Consider the following 23,966-nt stretch of genomic DNA (forward strand, 5'->3'; position numbering starts at 1 on the left):
TCTTTCTGGCTTATTTCGCTTAACATAATACTCTCGAGGGCCAGCCCGGTGGCACAAGTGGTTAAGTGCGCGCACTCCGCTGAGGCGGCCCGGGGTTCGCCAGTTCGGATCCCGGGCACGCACCGATGCGCCACTTGTGAAGCCATGCTGTGGCGGCGTCCCACATAAGGTGGAGGAGGATGGGCATGGATGTTAGCGCAGGGCCAGTCTTCCTCAGCAAAAAAAGAGGAGGATTGGCAGATGTTAGCTCAGGGCCGATCTTCCTCACAAAAAACAAAACAAAACAAAAAACCATAATACCCTCCAGGCCCATCCATGTTGTTGCAAATGGGACGACTCTGTCTTTTTTTATGGCTGAGTAGTATTCCATTGTATATATATACCACATCTTCCTCATCCAATCACCAGTTGAGGGACACTTAGGTTGCTTCCACTTCTTGGCTATAGGGAATAATGCTGCAGTGAACAGATGAGTGCATAAGCCTCTTTGGATTGTTGATTTCAGGTTCGTTGGATAGATTCCCAGTAGTGGGATGGCTGGATCATAGGGTATTTCTATTTTTAATTCATTGAGGAATCTCCATACTGTTTTCCATAGAGGCTGCACCAGTTTGCATTCCCACCAGCTGTGTATGAGGGTTCCTGTTTCTCCACATCCTCTCCAACATTTGTTGTTTTTTGTCTTGGTGATTATAGCCATTCTAACAGGTGTGAGGTGATATCTTAGTGTTGTTTTGATTTGCATTTCCCTGAAGATTAATGATGTTGAACATCTTTTCATGTGCCTATTGGCTATCTGCATATCTTCTTTGGAGAAGTGTCTGTTCATTTCCTCTGCCCATTTTTTGATCGGATTGTTTGTTTTTTTGTTGTTCAGTTGTGTGAGTTCTTTATATATTATGGAGATTAACCCCTTGTCAGATATATGTTTTGCAAATATTTTCTCCCAGCTGGTGGGTTGTCTGTTCATCTTGATTCTTAATTATCAATATTTTTAATATACTATGAGTATCAGAAACAGTAATCATTAAAACTGCATTGCTAGGACCTTTAATCTGTCAGAGAACTGGGTTTGGGAAACAGTTTAGGCATAAAATGTGGCGAAATGGAAAAGACCATGGAGCATGCAGGTGGAAATAAAATACAAACCAGGAAGACAATAGAGAAGTGAGGTTCAGTAACTGAAATAATGACTATAAATTGTATTTATGCATGTTTCTGGATTCATATGCTTTAATTTCATGTTTTAAACCATTAGGAATTAATGTGATTTTAAATGTTTACTCCCTTCCTTAGGAACATTCTAGTTATTTTGTGGGTAAAAGTTTCCATAATCACTCAAAATTTAAAATTATTCATTTAACTGGTTTCATTATAAGAAAGAGTAGGCATTTGGCCATCTGGCATTTGTATTGTACTTCTGAAAAGGAAATGATCAATCAGATATCATATTCTCAAAATAATTTATATAAGTACATTCCATGATTTACATTTAATTAACATGAATCTTTAACATCGAAGAGGGAGCTGACCAAACTATCTGCTGCCAAGACATCAGGAATTCTCCAGGAATTCCTCTGTGTAGAATAATAAGTATGAACATATGAGTTGTTGATGGGTTCTGTTTATCAACTCAAACAACATTTATCTGAGTGATTGCTGCCTGCTTGGTACTGTCCCTGAGGCAAACAGAGAAGAGACACAGTTCTGCCCTTAAGGAGCTGTTTCAAGGGGAAGCTGAAGGGTAGCAGAACATGCCACTTTGGCATAAAGATTATTTTGAGCTGGAGGCAAATGAGAGTCAAAAATGCAGAAAGAAGCCTTCATAGGAGCTTCCCTTATCTGACTAAAAGCAGAAATGTCTGAGAAATGAGGAGTACCATAAATCCCCCCTCCCAAGGAAGTTTTATGGTCATGAAGAAGATGGAAAGTTGGCACCAAGATGAACCTGCACAAATAACCCATATCTTCCAATAGTTTCCCCAATACATTTACCTTCCCACAGCTTGCTACCCTTGGAAGCCTAAAACTCTTTTCTTGTCACCTGTCACCTCTCTACAAATTTATTATTCTTCGTTAAGATCTATATAAATATAAGCCCAAGTTCTAACTACCTCTTTGAGTTACTCATCATGTCAAGTTTCTTCTGCGTGATGTGCATTGCATGTGTGAATAAACCGTTTTTCTCGTTAATCCGATTTTTTTTGTCAGTCTAATTTTCATGGCCCCAGCCAATGAACCTAAGATGGGTAGAGGAAAAAACTGTTTTCTTCTCCTACAAAGTCAAGCACGTATAATTAAGACACCTAAATATCAACACCATGGTAGAGGCAGGTAAATTGTGAGGTTTCCCAAAGGTAACTGGAGCAGCTGACAGCTGCTACAGAAAACCTTGCTGAGGAAAAGAGTACTTAACAGAAAATAAAGTTTCTGACCATGAAAAACAATTAAATAAAAAAGAAACCCCCACGAAAGTGCTTTAGCAGGGGTGTGACTATAAAAGAGTGGCTCTTGTTGAATCTCAAGGGCACTGATGAATCTGGGCCCATAATTGTGAGCGGTGGGCAGTCCTTCCCCCCAAAAAGCATGGGAGGAGGAAATTACTCTCAGATAATTACCTGACCACAAAGAGACAGAAATAACCTTTGCAGAAAGCCTAGCTATAAAGGAAGCAAGAGAAATTTGCATAAACTGTTGCAACTAACAGAAGCCTAGAGCAAACTTGAAATTACAAAAGTAAATAGGACCTAAAGGTTAAAGCTATACTTTAGTCTGTCCTAAAACTTCAGACTCCAAATACTGAAAAGGAAACAAACTCATTATAATGTGAGATTTAAATCATTTTGGCTTCACAGCTAATCTCTTGTAATGGAAATATTTCTAACAGATCTGGTTTTGTTACATAAAGCAATGGAATTTCTATTTTAAAATAGTGGAATATTAACTAGATTCAATGGATATACTTCTAAGTGGACAAAATCTGTAATCCTGGGATACTTTTAAATAAAGATTTTACATATTGCAAGAGAAAGTAAACTGGCAAATTTGGCAACTATTCTGAGACTACACATTAAAGGTCTGAATCTATGGTATAGTGGTACCTTTAAATGTAAGAGGACAGATAGCTGAGAATGATAGCAGGTAGAATCCATAAGTAATAACTACTCTACCTGAGTTCACAACAGAAGGCAAGGCTATCTCAAGAACATCTCAGATTCCTGAACAGAAGAATGTACATTGTGACTCTCAAAGTATCCATTTCCCTTATTTATTTGACCAAAGGAATCCTTTCTTAATGTTTTTTAAGAAATGGCTTGTACGATAGAAAAACTTTTGAGCAATGCTGGAATGGATTATATTTGCCTCCCACGAGTACTATTTATTTCACAGATCTGTTTATCTAACTAGATTTATAAATCTTCAAGGGCAAAAAATGTGCCATATGCATTCATGTGCATTCCTCGGCCCCCTCCATTTTCTAAGTGCCAGGTAATATGCTAAAAAACTTTATATGACTTTAATCTTGTGTGGTACATAGAAAATTATCCCCATTTTATATAGATGGAAAATTTGAGGCTGAGAGAGGTGGGGCAACTTATCCAAGGTCATTCAGCTCATAAATCGCTGAGATGGTATACAAACTCAAGTCTGTTTAACAATCCCAATACTGAGCATAGCCTCTGGCATATATTAGGCACTTAAAACCTGTTTAAAAAATTAATGTGTTTTTTTTTTGCTACCAACAAAACTCATTCCCAATAATATTAATAAGCTATCTTTTCTTCTCTGAAGGAAACTTTCATCAATGAAAAGGATGTCCACTAAGGGACACAGTTAGCCAGAGGGGCTTCAATATCCACCACTAACCAATCCAGATTCTTAGAGGCAATGGAAAGAACACATGCACACACACAACTTAGCTCTTAGGTGATTTATGATAAAGTAGAGCCATCTCAGAGGTGATATCTCATGCACCCCAACTTAAAGCTAAATTTTAGTTCACTATTTTAAAACATTTTTATAACTGAGAAATGCAGCTGCAGTTATTAAAATAGTTTCAGTTTTCTTAAAAAAAATTGACTTCTGAAATAAGCAAGTTTCACTTTAGTGAACTAAAATCAGTCATATCAAAAACTGGGTCATGTCTTCAGTATTTCATTTTTAGTCCACTTGAAACAGAGATAAATGATAAACTATGTTCTATCTCAATGACCATTACCTATCCATGCCATACTTACTGAGGAAAATCAGGTTAATATACTTAAACCTTTATATACTTATGCATGTTTTTATCATAATTACATATGAACAATTATGGCAATTTTTGGTTTTAAGGGTTTAATAAGATAATTACTATCACTGGCTCCCTCTGTAGGCTTGGCCCCAAAGGAAGTCTTATTAAGTGAATAGGATTGTGTATTTGTTACAATAGATTCCTGTCTTACATTATATCCTCTGCTTTGAAAGTCATCTGGTTACTGGAGTGCTGGTACTCAGAAATGTATGGAACAAGAATGAAAGCAAGAGTAAAAGAAACTGGGGCCGGCTCCGTGGCTTAGCGGCTAAGTGTGCGCACTCCGCTGCTGGCGGCCCGGGTTCGGATCCCGGGCGCGTACCGACGCACCGCTTCTCTGGCCATGCTGAGGCCGTATCCCACATACAGCAAATAGAAGGATATGCAGCTATGACATAGCACTATCTACTGGGGCTTTGGGGGAAAAAAATAAATAAATAAAGTTAAAAAAAAAAAAAAAGAGTAAAAGAAACTGATTAAAAAATTGGAAAAAAAAACCCCAAAAAACAAAAACCTTAAGTTTTCTCTCAGCAGTACTCTAATAAGACGTATCTAGCAGCCTGCTTAGATCATCATTCCTCTCACTAAAATTTTTTACCTGAAACTCCTCTGCAAAGTAATCACAGCAGATGGAAGCTTCTTTAATCTCTTTCTAGTTTGGAAACCCTTCCAATAAGCTTGAATCAAGCAAGCTGCTTGATGTAGTTTCTGAAATTAAAAGCCAGAATTAATTTAGAGACATCTCTACAAAAGTCTTTTAGAAGTTTACCTCTTAAAATATTAAGCCTGGGCAAGTATTAATCTCCATCTCTAATAAGTTGGGCAGGAGGCAACATTTTCATAGGCCCAGGACAGGGAAGGCCTGAGGATATTAAACCTGGCCTTCCAAAGGAGGTACATTAGGCTCAGTTAGACAACACCTAGAACGTATTCAAGATATAGTTTGGTTATCTCCAAATTCTCCCTGATTAATCTCACTTTTACTCCCTTGACAAGGATTTCATAGTTCTGCTTATTTAATGCTTTAACTTCTTTGCTTGACTTCTTATGCCCGGCCTCACTTATTCAAGGATTCAAGGGTATGAAGAACTCTTTGTACTAGCTAAAAAAAAAGCTCTGGGGTTAAAAATTCAGTCCATAGTCCATAAACAACCCCTTTCCCCAACAAAATATGGCTGCTCTGGATCTCAGGGAGAAATAAGTAAAGAAAGGGAGAAAGAGAGCAAATAAGATTCAAGAGACTACCACTCTCCAATATTTTGAAACTAAATGTTTACTGAACTGTTAGCAAATATTGTGCAAATTATTTTTATAATTTAATACCTGTTCTTCTACTTCCTGATAGGCCTTAGGGTTTAAAAGGCCAATGAGCTGTCTAAGTTCTTGACTAAACTCTGTCCCGGGCTCTTGTTTATTTAGTAGACTTCTGAGGCCTGAAATGGAATAACAAAGGTACAACTATTACTAATAAAATATGATTTTGTTATCTAATCAGTATTAACTTGAGGTTAAAAAGTCTGGTTTAGAAACAAATGAACATAAGACTAGTCACATGATTTTTCTTTTTCCTATGCTCAAAGACTTCTAGACTGAGGTCGTTAAGACATTTCTCTGTCCTAAGAGTTTTTATGTGCTTACTTGTAAGATCTGAAGCAAAATTTGTCTAGTCAATCTCTCTAATTAAAAAAAAGGGAGTAGAATCATTGTGGTAAGTCAAAGAGTAGAGATTTATAATTTTCTTTGTTTGAACATAAATACCTCAAATCAAAACATTTTTTAAAAAGGTAATGAGTACATACTGAGTAAATGCCTACCGTACAGAAGCACTGAAGCAGGCTACCATTAGCCATTATTAATTAAAGTTATTATTAAATAAAAATACACAGTAATGTATGTAATCTGGGGAAAATCAATAGGTTCCTGAGCAGATGTTACAGGAGAAGTACTATAATACTAAAATATTGCATTTTCATTCCAAAATAAAACAGTAGTAGTATAAGGTACAAAGTAAGTACTGTTTCCACGGCATGTGGGAATAATGTATTATAATGCGTGTATGCAATATAAACAAGTAAAATGGCATTGGAGTATACAACTGGGGAAGCCACTATATGGATCTTTCCATGCCTTATACACTCTTCAAGACTCAAGTTCTCAGCAGTACTAATAATTGTAAAATATCTTGAGGAAACTGAATAAGCTTTACTATTGAGGAAAAAAAGGGAGACAAATCCATTAAGGTGAAATTTCTTTATAATGAACTCTGTGGGACATTCACATTTCTATAGAAGAAATCTAAATACAGAATCAAGAAATGTATATCTGGCACTATATCAACTAGAGAGTTCTATTACCGACACTTTCTCCCCCTCTCTATTCCTATAACATATAAAATAATTATAATGTTCACAGTAATGACTGATACAAGGTAAGCTACTAAAGTGCCTTCTAAGTCATCCAGAATGATTAAAAGGCCACTGTAATAGTTTTGGTATTAAATGCATACCTAGCCTAGAAATGGTAGGCTATATAAAATATAAAGTTTAATCTTTAAAAGTTTAATCTCTAAATATAAAGTCTAATCTTTAAAAATTTCCATATAATATAACCCTGTATTAAGAAGTATATTTAATGACCTAGAGGCATATTTCCTGACCATGTTGAATAAGAAAATATATTGTAATGAATTCAAGGCTCTGTCTAGCAAAGAAAATAAAACAACGCTAACATATAATTCTGCTTGGCAGTTGGGAAAAAAACTGTGATCTTGGGTAAATTACCTAATTTTTCCATGCCTCTGTTTCCACTGCTATATATACTCTGTTTCCACTATAAAATGAGGATAAGAGTAAATATCTCACAGCATTGTTATGAAGATTAAATATTTTAATGCACACTAAGTATGTACAATAGTATCTGACATAGTAAATGCTCAATTAAATGAAAGTTAGTATATGGGAATGGTAATACACTGAGCTCCTTCCTCCTCAAATTTTCCAACTTTTTATTCACATACACGTTTGATTTTGGAAGTGAGCGAGATTTTTTTTCTTTTTGAGAAAAGGTGGTGAAGGAGTTGAAGAGTATTAATTGATGCAAAAATCAAAAGTGCTGTCAATCAGCTCTATATTCTCCAGTAAAACTAGTCCTGGTAAGGTCACCAATCTTTTTGGTCGTTATTTTTACTGTACTATATGGTATATTCAACACACAAACTTTTGGTCATAGAGGGAATAAATATTCATCGTAACCTCAATAACAAAGTACCATATGCCATCTGCTGAGACAGGAAGATAGCCTGATTACATAAAAACTGTTTCCTGAATTGGTATCTGTTGTGATAGGGTTTTATCTACACACTTTAGTTACTGACTTTTTCAAAACAGAAATTTTGTTTTCCATAAATCATCAATAAAAATGTTCTTTTTGAGAATCTCAAGAAAAGAAGGAATATATGCACTACCTTTGTAGCAGGCACTTAGTCTCAGTAAAATCAAAATTTCCTGATGGGATTCAGCCATCAACAGTAGCAGCTTTGTGGCAGTATGTCTTATGACTGGACTAGGAGTTGATAAAAGCTTGAAAACAACTTCGTCTAAAATTGAATGCAGGGTTTTTCCTTCTATTCTCAGTAAATCACCACTAATAGAACAAAATAAAAAAATAAAAAATGTACCATTACTATTGAAGCATAGGTATAACAACAAATGAAACATAAAAGGTTCAGCAACTTGATGCCTGACTGTGGCCCAATCCAAAAAGATAACCAATTTTTTAAATGTATAGCTCAGTTCCAAGAATATATCACATTAAATTAATTAGTATTTATTGAATTCTTAATGTGTGTAAGGCACCATGCTAGGTAAAATAGGGAATACAAAGTATCCAAAGGCCCTCTCCTCAGAAAAACTGCAATCAAATTGTGGAGGAAAGATAAACGTGCAAAATATTAAATCGATGATTCAAAAGCTTCAAGGCAACAAGAGGAAAATCCCAAGACAGAACATAGTTCATTGCTTAATGATGTATGAAGATAAAAATGCTATAGGAATTCAATTATTGTGTACTTAATATCGGAGGAACTTTATCTTTCCTTTGGTATTTCCTTCATTATACTCACAACCTCATCTTGCCTTACTTATGGCAAAAAAATTATCTGAAACTTATGAATAACTCAAAAGGGATTACTGGGTATCCTTTTACTCCCTCCACTAAGGAGTATGTGATTTTCTAGGGGTGTCTACCTTTGTTTGACTATTTCCTATTGATTAGGTATTTTGCAATTCTGTAAAAGTAGAGGTTGGTCTGCGGAAAATGAGTAATGGCAATGATTCTTATCTGAGGGCAATGCAAATAGATTCTTATTCAACAACAATATAAACGACTCTTGTCCAGTAGAAAAAGTAACTGTAAAGACTATACCCGATACTCTCTACCTGTTCAGCTTCTGTGATACAGTGTTCTTCTGGTCCCCCCTCCATCCTCCACCCACAGATTTTTGACCATTCTTTCTCAGTCTTCTTCATTAGCTCCTCTTCTCCAGTATACTCCTTAAAGGTTATTCCTCAGGATTCCATTTCAGCCCATTTCCTTTTTCACTCTATTTATATTTCCTACTGAGCTCATCTTCTCTCATGTTTTTAACTACCATTTCTAGGCTAATGATTCATAAATCTATAACTCTAGACCAGATCTCTTCCAGAAGTAAAATTATCTATTCATCTATTGATGGACATTTGAGTCACCTTGTCTTTGGCTATTACAAATAAAGCTGCTTATGAATGTTTATGTACAAGTCTTTGCATGGACTCTTATTTCACTGTCTGCTGAATATATCCACCTATGTTCAACACAACCAACACTGAATTCATCACCTGTCTCCCCAACCAAGTAATTATATGTTCTTTGTTTTGGTTATACCACTCTCTATCTAATTACCCAATATAGACAACTTGGTTGGTGTCATAACTGAATGCATCTTTTACTCTGTCCCATAACAAAATGCTCACCAAGGCCTGATTTTTTATTTTTAACAGTTTTGTTCAAGTATAATTGATATAAAACAAACCACACACATTTAAAGTGTATAATTTGATAAATTTTGATGTTTTACCACTACATTCAAGGTAATAAACATATCCCTCACCCCACAAAGTTTCCTTGAGCTTCAGTGTAGTCCTTCCCGCCTTGGCACCCAGGCAACCACTGATCTGCTTTCTGTCACTATAAATTAGTTTACATTTTCTAGAATTTTATACAAATGGAATCATATAATATGTACTTTTTTTTTTGCCTGGCTTCTTTCACTCAACACAATTATTTTGATATTCATCTGTGTTGCCACATGTATGAGTAGTTTATTCCTATTTATTGCTGAGTAGTACTCTATTATATGGATTTACCAGTTTATTCACCTGTTGATGGACATTTGAGTTGTGTCTAGTTTTTGGCTATTACAAATAAAAGCTGCTGCGAACATTTGTGTACAAGTCTTTGTAAGAACATATGCTTTCACTTTCCTTGGGCAAATACCTAGGAGTGGAATGGATGGGTAATATAGTAGGTGTGTTTGCTTGTTAAGAAACTGTCAAACTATTTTCCAAAGTGATTGTACTATTTTACCACTCCCACCAGCAGTGTATCAGTTCCTCCACATCCTTGTCAACATTTGGGTCAGTCAGTGTTTTAAATTTTAGCCATTTAACAAGAGTGTAGTGGTATCTCCCTAACGACTAATGTTGCTCAACATCTTTTCATGTGCTTGTTTGCCATCTATAGATCTTCTCTCATGAAGTGTCTGTTATTATTAAATTTTGAGAGTTCTTTCTATATTCTGGATACAAATACTTAAAACATGTGCTTGCAAATATTTTCTGCCAGTCTGTGTCATCTTTTTCATTTTCTTAAACAGTATCTTTTGAAGAGCAGACTTTTAAAATTTTGATGAAGTCTAATTTATCAATTTCTTTTCTGGATTTTACTTTTGGTGCCATATCTAAGAATCTAAGCAATTTTTCACAACCTAAGGTCATAATGGTTTTCTAATATTTTTCAATAAGTTTTATAGTTTAGGTTTTACATTTAGGTCTATTATCCATCTTGAATTAATTTTTACATATGGTGAGGTATAGATCAAAATCCTTTTCTTTACATAGTGATAGCCAATTGTTCCATTATCCTTAAAAAGATCATCCTTTTTCGACTGAATGACCTTTACATTTTTTTTGAAAATCAATTGTTCATATAGGTATGAGTCTATTTCTGGATTCCATTCTCTTCCATTGATATATTTGTATATCTTTGCACCAACATCTCATTGTCTTAATTATGTTAGTGTTATAAAAAAGTTTTAAAATTAGGTAGTGTTAGCTCTCCCAACTTTATTCTTCATTTTCAAAGTTGGTTAGGCTATTTTATATTTTAGGTCCTTTGATTTTCATATAAGTTGTAGAAATGGGCTTGTCAATTTGTGCAAAAATGGGATTTTGACTGGGATAGTGTTTAAGGTATATATCAATTTGGAGAAAATTGAAATCTTAACAATATTGCATCATGGATCAACAGTTTATCTTTCCCTTTATTTACAAATTCTTTCATTTCTCTCAGCAATATACAGTTTTAAGTAAATATATCTTTCATATCTCTTACCAGATTTAACCCTACACATTTCATATTTTTTGTGCTATCATAATTGCAATATTTTAAAATTTCAATTTCAGAGTATTTAATTGATGGGTATAAAAATTCACTTTATATTTTTACACTGATTTTGTATTTTACTACCCTGCTACACTCACTTATAGTTTTAGCGACTTTGTACATTTGGTTGGATTTTCTGTATAGATGACAGTGTCATCTCCAAATACAGAAATTTTTGTTTCTTCCTTTCCGTATGGATAACTTTTCTTTTTCTTGCTTGACCGTACTGGCTAGAAACTCCAATGCAATGTTGAATAGAAGTGATCAGAGTGGACACCCTTATAAACCCAACTTACTCAAGACGCATTAACTAGAATTTTTGCATCTACATTCATTAGTATATTAAGGAGTCATTTTCTTATAACATCTTTGTCTAGTTTTGGTATCCAGGTAATGCTGACTTCATATAATGAGTTGGGAAGTAATTCTATCTCCTCAATTTTCTGGAAGAGTTTGTTTAGGATTATTTCTTCCTCAAACGTTTAGTAGAATTTATCACGGAAGAAGCCATCTAGTCATGGAATTTTCTTTGTGGGAAGTGTTTTAACTAGAAATTCAATTTCTTTATAGTTATAGGGCTATTCATGTTATTACTTTTTTTTTTTTAATGTGTTTTTGGTGAGGAAGATTAGCCCTGAGCTAACATCTGTTGCCAATCCTCCCATTTTTGCTGAGGAAAACTGGCCCTGGGTTAACATCCGTGCCCATCTTCCTCTCTACTTTATATGTGGGACGCCTGCCACAGCATGGCTTGACAAGCGGTGCACAGGTCTGCATCCGGGATCTGAACCCGTGAACCCCAGGCTGCCGAAGTGGAGTGTGTGAACTTAACCACTACCCCACTGGGCCAGCCCCTATCTATTGCTTCTTGAATGAGTTTTGGTAGTTTGTGTCTTTCAAAGAACTTATCCATTTCATCTAGACAAGCATAAAGGTGTTAATATTATTCTCTTATGATATTTTTAATATCTACCAACTCTATTGTATTGGCCTTTCTCATTCCTGATATTGGCAGTTTGTACTTTTTCTCTTGATCAGTCTTGTTATAGGTTTATTAATTTCATTGATCTTTTCAAAGAACTGGCTTACAGTTTCATTGATTTTCTCTATTGTTTTTGTATAATATTTTACTGATTTCTGCTTTGATCTTTATCATTTTCTTTCTTCTGCTTACTTTAATTCTCTCTTCTTAGTTTCTTAAAGTAGATGCTGAGGTCAATGATTTGAGATCTTTCTTTTTTTCTTATAGGCATTTAGGGATGTAAATTTTCCCATAAGTACTGCTTTTAGATTCATCTCAGAAATCTGCATATGTCGTTTTCATTTCCATTCATTTAAAAATAATTTCTAACTTAATTTTTATTTCTTTCTTGTCCTTTGGGTTATTCGGATATGCATTACTATTTCCCACATATCTGGGGATTTTTCAGAGATCTTCATGGTATTAATTTCCAATTTAATTTCATTGAGGCAGAGAATATACTCTGTATGACTTAAATGCTTTTAAGTTTATTGAGACTCGTTATATGGCCCAGAAAAATGGTCTTTTTGTAAATGTTCCATTGCATTTGGAAAGAATGTGCATTTTGCTGTTGTTTGGTACAGTGTTCCAAAAATGTCAATCAGGTCAAATTGATATTGATATTGTTGTTCAAATCTTCTGTAGTCATACTAATTTTTTGTCTACTTATTCTATCAATTATCAAGAGAGGGATATTGACATCTTTCACTTTAATTGTAGATTTGTCTATTTCTCCTTGTAGTTCTGTCAATTTTTGAAGCTCTGCTATTAGGTCAATAAAAATGTTTTCTTGGTGAATTGACTTCTGTATTACTATGAAATAACTTTATCACTGGTAATATTCTTTGCTCTGAAATTTACTTTTTCTGATATTAATATAGGCACTCTAACTTTCTTTTGACTAACATTAGCATGGTATATCTTTCTTCATCCTTTTACTTTTAAGCATACAATAGTATGCTTCCATTTCTCTCTTCCCAGTCTTTATGCTATTGTTGTAATATGTTTTACTAATCATACATATGTTTTAAAACCCCAATACATTTTTATTATTTTCGTATAAGCAAATGTTATATTTTATATAATACTGTCATAATAAGAAAAATAATTTTACACAGTTACCTATATAATTACCATTTCTGATATTCTTCATTCCTTTGCGTAGATCTACTTTCCCTCTGCTTAAAGAACTTCCTTAAACATTTCTTGTAGTGTGGGTTTGCCGGTGATTTCTGAAAAAGTATTTTGCCTTTGTTTTTGAAACATACTTCTGCTGGGTATAAAATTCTAGTTTGACAGTTGTTTTCTTTCAGTATTTTAAAGATATCACTCAACTATCTTTTTGCTTGTGTTGTTTCTGACAAGAAAGTTGCTGTCATCCTTATCTTCATTCCTCTGTATATGTGTATGTCTTTTCCCCCCCGGCTGCTTTTGAGATTTTCTCTGTATCACTCGTTTGAGCACTTTGATTACAATGTGCCTTGGTGTAGAACTTTCTTCATATTTATTGTCCTTGGGGTTTGATGAGCTTTTTGAATCTGCAAGATTATAGTTTTTATCAAATTTGGAAAATTTTCAGCCACTATTTCTTCAAATATTTTCTTCTGACTCTACTACCTCCTTTAGGTACTCTGATTATACCTATATAATGCTGTTTGAAATAGTCCTCCAGATCACTGATTCACTGATGTGTTTTCTTTCCTTTCTTTCTCTCCTCCCCCCTCTCTCTCTTTCTTTTGATTCCTTTTCTCTGTTTGTTTCATTTTGGATAGTTTCTATTGCTATGTGCTCCAGTTGACTAATCTGCAATGTTAATTCTGCCCAGTGTATTTTTCATCTCAGAGATTGCCATTTTCATGTCCTCAAGTTCATTTTGGGTCTTATGTCATATATGCCTCTATTCAACGTTTTGAGCATATGGAATACAGTTATAATAACCGTCCTGATGTCCTTGTCTATTAATTCTCATATACTTGATGTTGATCAACTGATTATTCTCATTATGGGTCCTGTTTTCCTGCTTGTTTGCAGGCCCGGTACTTGTATGAATTTTATCTTGTTGGATGCTGGATATTTTTGTTCTCCTAAAAATATTTTTGAGTTTCCTTCTGGTTAGAGATTTTCAAGTGCCATGTACAAATCATATGCAACCAATGCTTTAACAAAATTGGTATCAAATTGGTAATGCTTCTGACCAAAAATAAAAAAACAGTAAAAGTTTGTAAAAACCAAGCTGATCTGTAGAATGTTCTATAGCATAGTTATGATTGTAGATCCTATTTGAACACTGTCAGTTTGTAGTAACTGCAAGAAATGATCACTTTGTATTACTAAAGGAAGACAAAAAAAGAGATCAAAGCAAAGATTCTATGATGGCACAAGTAGGATTTTCTCATCCTTTTAAAGCCAAATCAAAGCATGACCATTTCTGCTAAACTTTCTGCCTTTGTATACTTTCCAGTAAAGACGACTTTAAGATGTAGTCAGTTTCAATAACCAGGTGCAATTAAGTTACTCGGAAATAATTTGATCCTTTCGGGTCTTGCTTTTATTCTGTTTGGATGGTCCAGAATAGTGCTCAGTCTAGTGCTAATTATCCCCCCATTACTGACGTAAAACCTTCCTGAATACTCTACCCAATGCTCCATTATTCATGAGGTTTTCCAGTTTGGCTGCTGGAATCAGGCAATATTCCTGGCTCTGTGTTAGCTTCTGGTACTCTTTATTTTAATCCTTTGGATTACTGTCTGGGTAGTTTCCTCACACCTATGTGCTGATCAGTACTCTACTGAATAATTGAAGGGGACCCTCTGCAGATCTCTGGGGTTCTCCCTCTGTGTAGCTATTTCTTGTATGGTATTCTATATTGTGAACTCTAGCCGTTTTGCCGTTTTGTTCTCCCCAGACTCTCAGCTCTACCTCTTGAACTCAGCCTGGCTAGGATACCCCTCCCACCACCTGGAAACTCTCTCAATGCTATAAGTTAGGGAAATTGTAGGTTCATCTTGTTCATTCCTTTTTCTCAGGGCTCACGGTCTTTCGTTGACTGAAGTCCAGTTTCTTGAACACTGTTGTTCATGTTTTGCCTGGTGTTTGTTTTCTCAGGTAGTAGGGTAAATCCATTTCTCTTATGCCATTTTTATTTTTTTACAGATTTATTTATTTATTTTTTTGTGAGGAAGATCAGCCCTGAGCTAACATCCATGCTAATCCTCCTCTTTTTGCTGAGGAAGACTGGCTCTGAGTTGACATCTATTGCCAATCCTCCTCCTTTTTTTTTTTTCCCCAAAGCCCCAGTAGATAGTTGTATGTCATAGCTGCACATCCTTCTAGTTGCTGTATGTGGGACACGGCCTCAGCATGGCCGGAGAAGCAGTGTGTCGGTGTGCACCCGGGGTCCGAACCCGGGCCGCCAGTAGCGGAACGCGTGCACTTAACCGCTAAGCCACGGGGCCAGCCCCTCTATTATGCCATTTTGATCACAAGTGGAGGTGAAGTCCTGATGATTTTAATTCATTAGTTTTTAAAATCCATTCTCCTGGTACCAGCGCCCAAGGCCAAGATTTTATTACTTTGCTTGGATTACTATGGTTGCTAGCATCCTCTAATTGCCTTCTCTGTCTAGAGTTTTGTCCCCCCTAAATCTTTACTCCCCACAGTGACCACAGTGACATAAGTGAATTGTAATTTGACCATTTTTATCCACTTTAAAAATCTTTCAATGGTCCCTATTGCCTACAGGATAAGACTTGGTTTCCTTAACACAGCATATGAACTCTTTGTGACTTAAGTCTCTGGAAAACTTGCTGGCCACCTCCGCATACCAAACTTTAAATGTCAGCAACAATGAATTGTACCCATTTTTCACCTTGGCATGTTGTTTCTTATCTCTGTGCATTTGCTTATGTTGTTACCTCTGCCTAGAAATACTGCTTTCTCTTCTTCTTCCCTGGCTAATTTCTCATCCTTAAAGTTTCATCTCAGCTGTTACCTTCTCCAGGAAGCATCCTCCATCAGTTTGGGTTAGGAGCTCCTCTAACAGTTGTGCACACCTTTAACATTGTAAGTTAGTACACTATAATACAATTATGTTCGTGTATCATTCTCTTTCACTATATTGTAAGCTATTTGAAGGCAAGGTTTATATCTTAACTTTGTAAACCTAATGACAGACACACACTTGGCATATAGTAGATGCTTAATAAACCCATATTGAACTGAAAAAATCAATTATTTCAACTGTTTATACTCTGCGTTTCCATTTTAACCTGGGAAAATTTCCTATTAACTACTTTTATGGCCTTGTATAGCACCTGGCATAATACTGAGCTCACAGTTTACTAAATAAATATATGATTAAGCATTTTCTAATGTGATCCCAATATTTATCTGCAGATATCACAGTAATTTTTCTTCTCTAAGCCTGAGATTTGGTCTAAAATCTTAAGCTCTCAGAGAAGACACCAACTTGATAATAAATTTCCAGTCTTTTATGGTATTTTATATTCTTTTTCTTCCCTGAAAGACAAGGGTAATAAGAGAGCTTTCTAAGTATCATGTACAGTTATATACAATCAATGATTTCAGCAAAACTGGAATACAATTGGTAATGCTTCTGATCAAAAATAAAAAATTGTATTTTGTAAAATCAAGTCACCTGCTGATCTGTAGTATGCTCTGTAGCATAGTCATGACTGTAGATCCTATTTGAACATTGTCAGTTTGCAGTAAGTGCAAGAAATGATCACTTTGTAGTACTAAAGGAAGAGGAAAAAAAGAAAGATTAAAGCAAAGATTCTATGATGATACAATTGGGATTCACTTGTTCTTTCAAAACCAAATCAAAGCATAACCATTTCTGCTAAACTTCCTGCCTTTGTATACTCTACAATAAAGATGATTTTAAGATAGGCAGTTTCAATAAACATAAATAGTCATTCTATTTCTATGAACAGTTATAAATAGAAAGCATCCACAAATACCAAGCTAAGAATCTTTATTATCTCCTCTTAAATTAAAAATAAAATATAACATATCCTAAATCTGAATCTCTTTTTCTAGCAGTGAATTTAGTGAATAAAATCAATTTCCTGTGAAGAAGAGAGAAAATGAAGGCATAGAAATGGTACAGATGACTATAATCAGTGGCTTATGTCCTTAAAAAAATTTGTTATCTAATGTATCATGTTTGCTAATATCTTAAGTAATAATGAAATCATTAACTATAAAACATTTGTTTTTATTGGTTTATAATTTTTAGGCTCTGAGCAGCCAGTTATGAAGACTTGGCATTGGATGCTTATGCAATTGCTTAACCTCTCAGAATATCCGTTTCTTAATCTGTAAAACTAGAAATAATAGCTCTCTCACAGGCTACTGCAGAACATCCTAGAACAGGGTAGGTTCCCGGTAAATGTTGGTTTCTATTCCCTTCTCTGCTAACTGATCAGAATTTTAACTAAAGTGGGCTCAGGTATGCTGGCAAGGCAGCTCTGTGAACACTACCCTAGCTTCTATAGAACAACTTCACTCTTTTCCTCTTTCTATCTCCTGAGGAAACATATGTGATTTCTTTCACATACTAACTATTGTTCTTCATTTCTATATACATAGTCCAATATTTCAATATTTTTCTAGACACCAATTCAAAAAACAATTCTACTACTATTAAATATATCTATGGCTTCTTATTTTCTACTAATTCAATAGTAAATAAAATCCTTTTCTGTCGGTGGGATAAGTACATTATTCAATTTTTGTCTACTTAAAGATGTCTTATTAATAACTGTTTAATTAACTTTGAATTCAGTGAAATCATGTAATATGTAGTGTTTATAAGTTTACCTTTTTCCTATATTGAAAAAAATTATGCTAAAATAATTTATTAGTCATTCCATTTTATTTTTTATACTGTTTGTCTTATAATATATTATTATATAACTTATTTTTGGAGCTCTTATTCTGTTTTTCAAGTATGATCAGATAACTATGTGGTTCCCCAAATAAGAACTGATACTTTTACCCATTTCTTTGTTTAATTAAACTTTTTTAATGAAAGTTTCAAACGTACATAAGAGTAGACAGAATAGTATAATGACTCTGCATGTACCAGTCATTCAACTGGTTAACAATTAACAATGACCAACTCATAGCCAATCTTGTTTCACCTACCCCATCCACTTCCTGCCTCTCATTTTATTTTGAAGCAAATCCAAAACATAAAATGCTTTTATCCACAAATATTTCAATATATATTCCCAAAAGATTTGAATTATTGAAAAATAAAACATAGCCAGTATCTAACCTAAATAATCATGATTCTTAATTTTATCAAATATCCAGTAAGTATTCCAATTTCCAACTGCTCTCCGAATTTTTAAAAGTTAGTTTGAGTCAAGATCCAAACAAGATCCACACATTGTAATTGGTTGTCTTTCAAATTTCTTTTAATCTATGGATTCCTCTTCTACCTTTTTTTTTTCCTCTTGCAATTTATTTGTTGACGAAACTATGTCAATTGTCCTATGAGCTTCCCACAGTCTAGTTTTGGTAAGTGCATTCCTAGAGTGTAATTTAATGTTTCTCTGACCTTCTATAAATTGCTAGTTGGAGCTAGAGGATTGAAGTGATTCAGGTTTGAATTTTTGGCATATAAATTTCATATGAGAGGTTATGATGAGCCATTAGGAGGCACTTAATATCTGGTTGTCTCTCCTTTTGATGTTGACGTTGAAGGATGATTAATTTCTAAATCCGTTAATTCATTCACTAAGGGTTGCAAAATGGCACTATTCTATCATAACTTTTTCACTTACTAATTGGAATATTTTTATAAAGGGAAATTTCTCCTCATCAATATGTAAGAAAAGGCCGGATAAGTGCTGGATTCTTCATTTACCAGTTTTCAAACTGAACTGGTTCCCTAGCAGACTCTAAGGATAATTTTTTTAAACAGTCTCACTATATTTGAAATGTTTCAATCCACTGTAGTTATTATCGTTATTATCCTTATTACTGTTCACACTTCCCAGTTTTGGCTGGTAGAGGCCTCATTCTGGTGGCTTCTGAGTCCTTTTCACAAAATCCTAATAGACTTTGCTTCTTTCCTATCTGGTATGCAAGATACTTTAGGCTTATCTTGCATATTTTCTACCCCAGACCTATAGTCAGACATTTCTCCAAGACGTTGATTCTTTTAGAAAAGAGGTTGTTGGAGAACCCAATTTTGTACCCATTTATTTTTTGCATATGAATTTCACAATTGTTTAATTCAGGTTTTTTTTCCTTTTTTTTTGAGGAAGATCGGCCCTGAGCTAACATCTGCCAATCCTCCTCTTTTTGCTGAGGAAGACTGGCCCTGGGCTAACATCCATGCCCATCTTCCTTCACTTTATATAGGATGCTGCCACAGCATGACTTGCCAAGCGGTGCATTGGTGCCTGCCCGGGACCCAAACTGGCAAACTCCGGGCTGCCACAGCGGAGCGCGCACACTTAACCGCTTGCACCACCAGGCTGGCCTCACTATTGCTTAATTTAGTTTTAATACCTACTTTATTGATATTTTAAATCTCAGATTGACTTGAGGAACACTGTTACTTTTGTTATAGTTACTATTTTTTTTTTTTTTTTGCAGGAAAAGATTCACCCTGAGCTAACATCTGTTGCCAATCTTTCTATTTTTTTTTCCTCCCCAAAGCCCTAGTGCATGGTAGTATACCCAGTTCTTCTATGTGAGACACTGCCACAGCATGGCAACAGACAGATGGGTGGTATGGTTCCATGACCGGAAAATGAACCCAGGCCACTTAAGTTGTGAAAGGGCCGAACTTTAACCACTAGGCCATCAGGGTTGACTCAATATAGTTACTATTTTTGAAAAGGAATATGGCATATTTTTAAAATTATTCAAGTATTCTCTCTCTTGCTGTCTCTCTTTTTAGTAGGTCTTTTACATCCCACTACAGTAAGAATAAGTATTTTATATTTTTAGTAAAATATTTCTTTAAATTGGGAACTTCATAACATTTGTTCCATAATGGGACATGAATAGATAATACTTAAAAAAAAAAAAAGGAAGTTTCTAAGCACCTTATTATCACTATATAGAGATAACTACCAAAAGTATTAGTTACACTAATTGCAAGCAGCTACCTTTAGAAAATGGGAAATGGAGTGAGGCAGCTACAGACTGTGTTTCCTTTTTTTTTAACAATCTTTATAGAACTATTTGATTCTTTATGTGCATGCATAATTCTGAGAAAAAAAATAAAATTAAAAATAAAAATTCAGTTCAACTTTTATTTTCTTAAAAAAATCAAACAATGTTCTTATATAGTTACATTTATCTTAGATTAAATCTTTCAAGAGGACAGGAATGTTGTCAAGATTATCTTTAAGGATTACTTTCTCAGTCTTAAGAAAACATAATATAAAACTAACATATATTTATACTTCTCAATGTAAGTGTAGAAATAGTCTACAAAATCATTTTCAAGTTCAGTAAAATGCCATTATATAAAAGCTTACTCTTAGATGAACAGTTAGGCTATGAGTTAAATCATATCTACTTTGTACATAGGGATTTCTCTCATACTAATTCTAAAATACAACTGTAATCTTTGAAACTTAAAAAATTTTTTCCCTAGACTAAATTGTTAAAATTATCATTAATTCTTATCTTGGATTTGCTAAATAGAAAAAGCTAAGAAGAAAGTTATATTTTAGCAATTTTCCCCTTAAAATAATATTCACATTGTCAATGTTGGCTGTTTAAAGCTAGAATGTCCAAATGGGCTTTTATTTTTGTGTGTGGGGGGTTATTTCAACGTGGTTTCATTGAACTGTGGTTATCTATATGGTTAATGAGGTATTTATTTTTAGAAAAAAAGATCAAACTGTTTAGAGGTAACTCTACAATGACTATCAGTTACATTAAAAATCTTTTCTCTTACCACTTTGGATGAGTTGAACATGGTCTCCCAAGAGCCAGAACAGAGAATCAGTCACAATTTGGAAAAAGTGTAGTAATTCATCTTTTTCTTCACCCTTCACACACACAAAAAAAACTCAATTTACTTTTCTGTAATTACTTGATTAAAAAAAAAAAGAGACTTCTCTATGGGGAGTCAGAACACCTGGTTTCTGGATCTAATTTAGCTATTTATAAGGTACATGATCTTGTAGCCTTTAGTTTTTTAATTTACATAACTTGTGGTCATAGGCTAGTAATACTTACTCTATTTACTAGAAATGGTTGTTATCCAGAGGTCAAATGAGACAATATAAGCAGTATAAGAACTACAAGTCGATGCACTAACATTTCTCAACACTGGCTATGCATCAGAATCACCTGCAAAGCTTTTTTAAAAATACCCATGCACAGGCTTTAGTCCAAACATAATGCATCTGAATCACCAAAGTTCAAGTCTGGATATCTGTACTTTTACAAAGTTAAGTGGGTGATTTGGTAATGCAGCCAGGGTTGAAAATCACTGCATTATGCAAAAGTAGATGTCAGTATGTAAAGCATTCTTATTAGTGCATATTATTAGTGCTTTAGAAGTTACAGCTTCTTTCCTATGACTCCATGAGGGCTAAATGACCATGTCATTTAGCTCTCCGCACTCTAAGACAGTTCTGACACACAGTAAATGGTCAATCAATATTTATTCAATAAATAAATGACAATTTTTCCTGCTTCCTCTTTTCTGGAAAGTAAAGTGAGAAATTATTCTAGATTAGAGCATGTATCATAATGGGAAATAAGAAACATATTCCATTCACAATTCTGTCATTTACTGGCCATGTAACTTTAGCAGAAAGTTGTATAAAGGCCACTAATATTATCCATGTCCTGAATGTTTGTACTGTAGCACAAAAGTAATGATGACAACAGCAAAAACATTATGATTGCTATGATTATTCTTCATAATAATGAAAGCATTTTCTTCCTATTATTCTAGCACAGGTTTAGATAGGTGCTTAAATAGACAAGTGCTAACCTAAATATAACAATCAACAACAACAAAAAAGAAATGTCACATTAGATCAAGAATCTCTTTAGTCCAATAAACTGACTTTGCCAGTTTTACCAAAAGACACAGCAGAAAGGGCATAGTAATTCTCATTGTTATCAACCTCAAAGGATAGTGCTGGGCTCCAATACTTCCCACTTTCCTTAAAAACTCATTAGATAATGTCACCCATAAATTCATGGCTCCTGAGACTGATTAACAAAATTTATTCTTAAATCACTTCAGAATTCTTGCAGAGGCGTTTTTCTATTCTTATATATAAAACACATATATATGTATGTATGCATATATATGTACATGTGTGTGTATATTTGAACCAGTTTGCAGTTGAGGCCAGAACATCCTGTGTATGTCTCACCATGTGATCTACTACCTATATGCTGGCTAATTAAAAAAAAAAAAAAAATCCGACCCCTAGGTGGGAAACACCTAGGTAGACAGAACAAATAAATAAATTCAGTTTTTTTTCTCCTTTTTATCCCCGTTTTAATTTTGCCCTGTGATCAAGTGGCCCTCCTTTTCTATAGATGATTTACTCCCCTTGATGTCTGTACTAGACAATTTATCTCTATACAAATACCATAATAAAGAATAGGAAAGTATTATGAAAAGTACTAAAGTATATAAATGAAAAGAATATAATTATTATTGCCCTTAAAGAAGGTATATTAAATAAAAGTGCTTTGATGAAAATACAAAGCTTTCATACTGGTCTGAGCTATTCATGAGATAGAAATCATCTTACAAAGGAAGAAACTGAGGTACAATGAAATCAAGTGATTTACCTAAGAACCCAGAATTAGTTTGTGGCACAGCCTGAAGAAGAAATCAAGTCCAACACAATTTCCATGATTCATGTCGCTTTAATGGACTTGAATTAAATTAAATGTAGCAAATATGCAAATATTTGGTGCTAGCATCCCTCAAAATGCTATTGGAGATACCAGGAGTAGAATTTGTGACCTATTACACAGAAAGCATATACTCTATCACTAATTAAATTACTCTATTAAATTCTCTGCCAACAACAGCTCCTACACTCAAACTACTATGCTGTCCATATTGTATTGTTGTATGTCTCGTTCAATTTCACTCTTATAATTTTTTAATTTATTTTTTGAATTAAAAATACATTTGTCGGGGCCGGCCCGGTGGCGCAAGCGGTTAAGTGCGCGCGCTCCGCTGCGGCGGCCTGGGGTTCGCTGGTTCGGATTCCGGGCGCGCACCGACGCACTGCTTGGTAAGCCTTGCTGTGGCGGCGTCCCATATAAAGTGGAGGAAGATGGGCACCGATGTTAGCCCAGGGCCGTCTTCCTCAGCAAAAAAAAAAAAAAAAAAAAAAAAAGAGGAGGATTGGCGGATGTTAGCTCAGGGCTGATCTCCTCACCAAAAAAAAAAAAAAAAAAAAACACTTTTGTCTTAGGTTTCTTATAATAAATTTCTAAAGATCCTGTATACTTTATTAGCCTGGGAGTTCTTTAAGCACAAGACTGTGTGTATTCCTTATATACTCAAAGCATCTCAAACAGAACTTAATACCCCATGATGGCTTAGTTACACACAACTGCAGATTTCACATTCAAGTACAGGGAGCGTCCTTGCTTTTGCATGGTACCATGTTAAATGAAACTTGTGCACATCAAAACCTTTACATGGTTCTGATATGCGGGAGTTTCAGTATAGACAGCACTGTGCAAAGCAAGGACTGCTTGTAATAAAACATTCACCAAGATAAAACATACGGAGGGCCATTAAACAAGTGCGAAAAAATTTCAAAGGATTGAAATGATACAGAGTATGCTATCACACCACAATAGAATTAAATTAGAAATCGATAACAATAAAACATCAACAGAATGCTCAAATATTTGGAAATTAAGCATCACATCTAAATAACTCATGGATCAAAAAAAAAC

The 23,966-nt window shown here is 34.6% G+C and overlaps 1 protein-coding gene across 4 annotated transcripts in view; it reads right to left on the reverse strand.

Moving 5' to 3' along the window:
* Window positions 1-23,966, reverse strand: part of IQCB1 (IQ motif containing B1) — a 45,500-nt gene that overhangs the window by 13,381 nt on the left and 8,153 nt on the right. For 3 of the 4 annotated variants that reach the window (XM_058555884.1, XM_058555885.1, XM_058555888.1), the window contains 5 exons: window positions 20,968-21,061; window positions 16,672-16,771; window positions 7,758-7,936; window positions 5,618-5,727; window positions 4,893-5,002 (listed from right to left, as the gene is read on the reverse strand). In XM_058555884.1, coding sequence (XP_058411867.1) covers window positions 4,893-5,002; window positions 5,618-5,727; window positions 7,758-7,936; window positions 16,672-16,771; window positions 20,968-21,061 — 593 coding nt within the window. The remainder of the gene's footprint in view (window positions 1-4,892; window positions 5,003-5,617; window positions 5,728-7,757; window positions 7,937-16,671; window positions 16,772-20,967; window positions 21,062-23,966) is intronic. The other variant, XM_058555889.1, reaches the window with a different exon arrangement.

The sequence above is a fragment of the Diceros bicornis genome, chromosome 15 (genome assembly GCF_020826845.1).
Source record: "Diceros bicornis minor isolate mBicDic1 chromosome 15, mDicBic1.mat.cur, whole genome shotgun sequence".
Classification (NCBI taxonomy): Eukaryota; Metazoa; Chordata; class Mammalia; order Perissodactyla; family Rhinocerotidae; genus Diceros; species Diceros bicornis.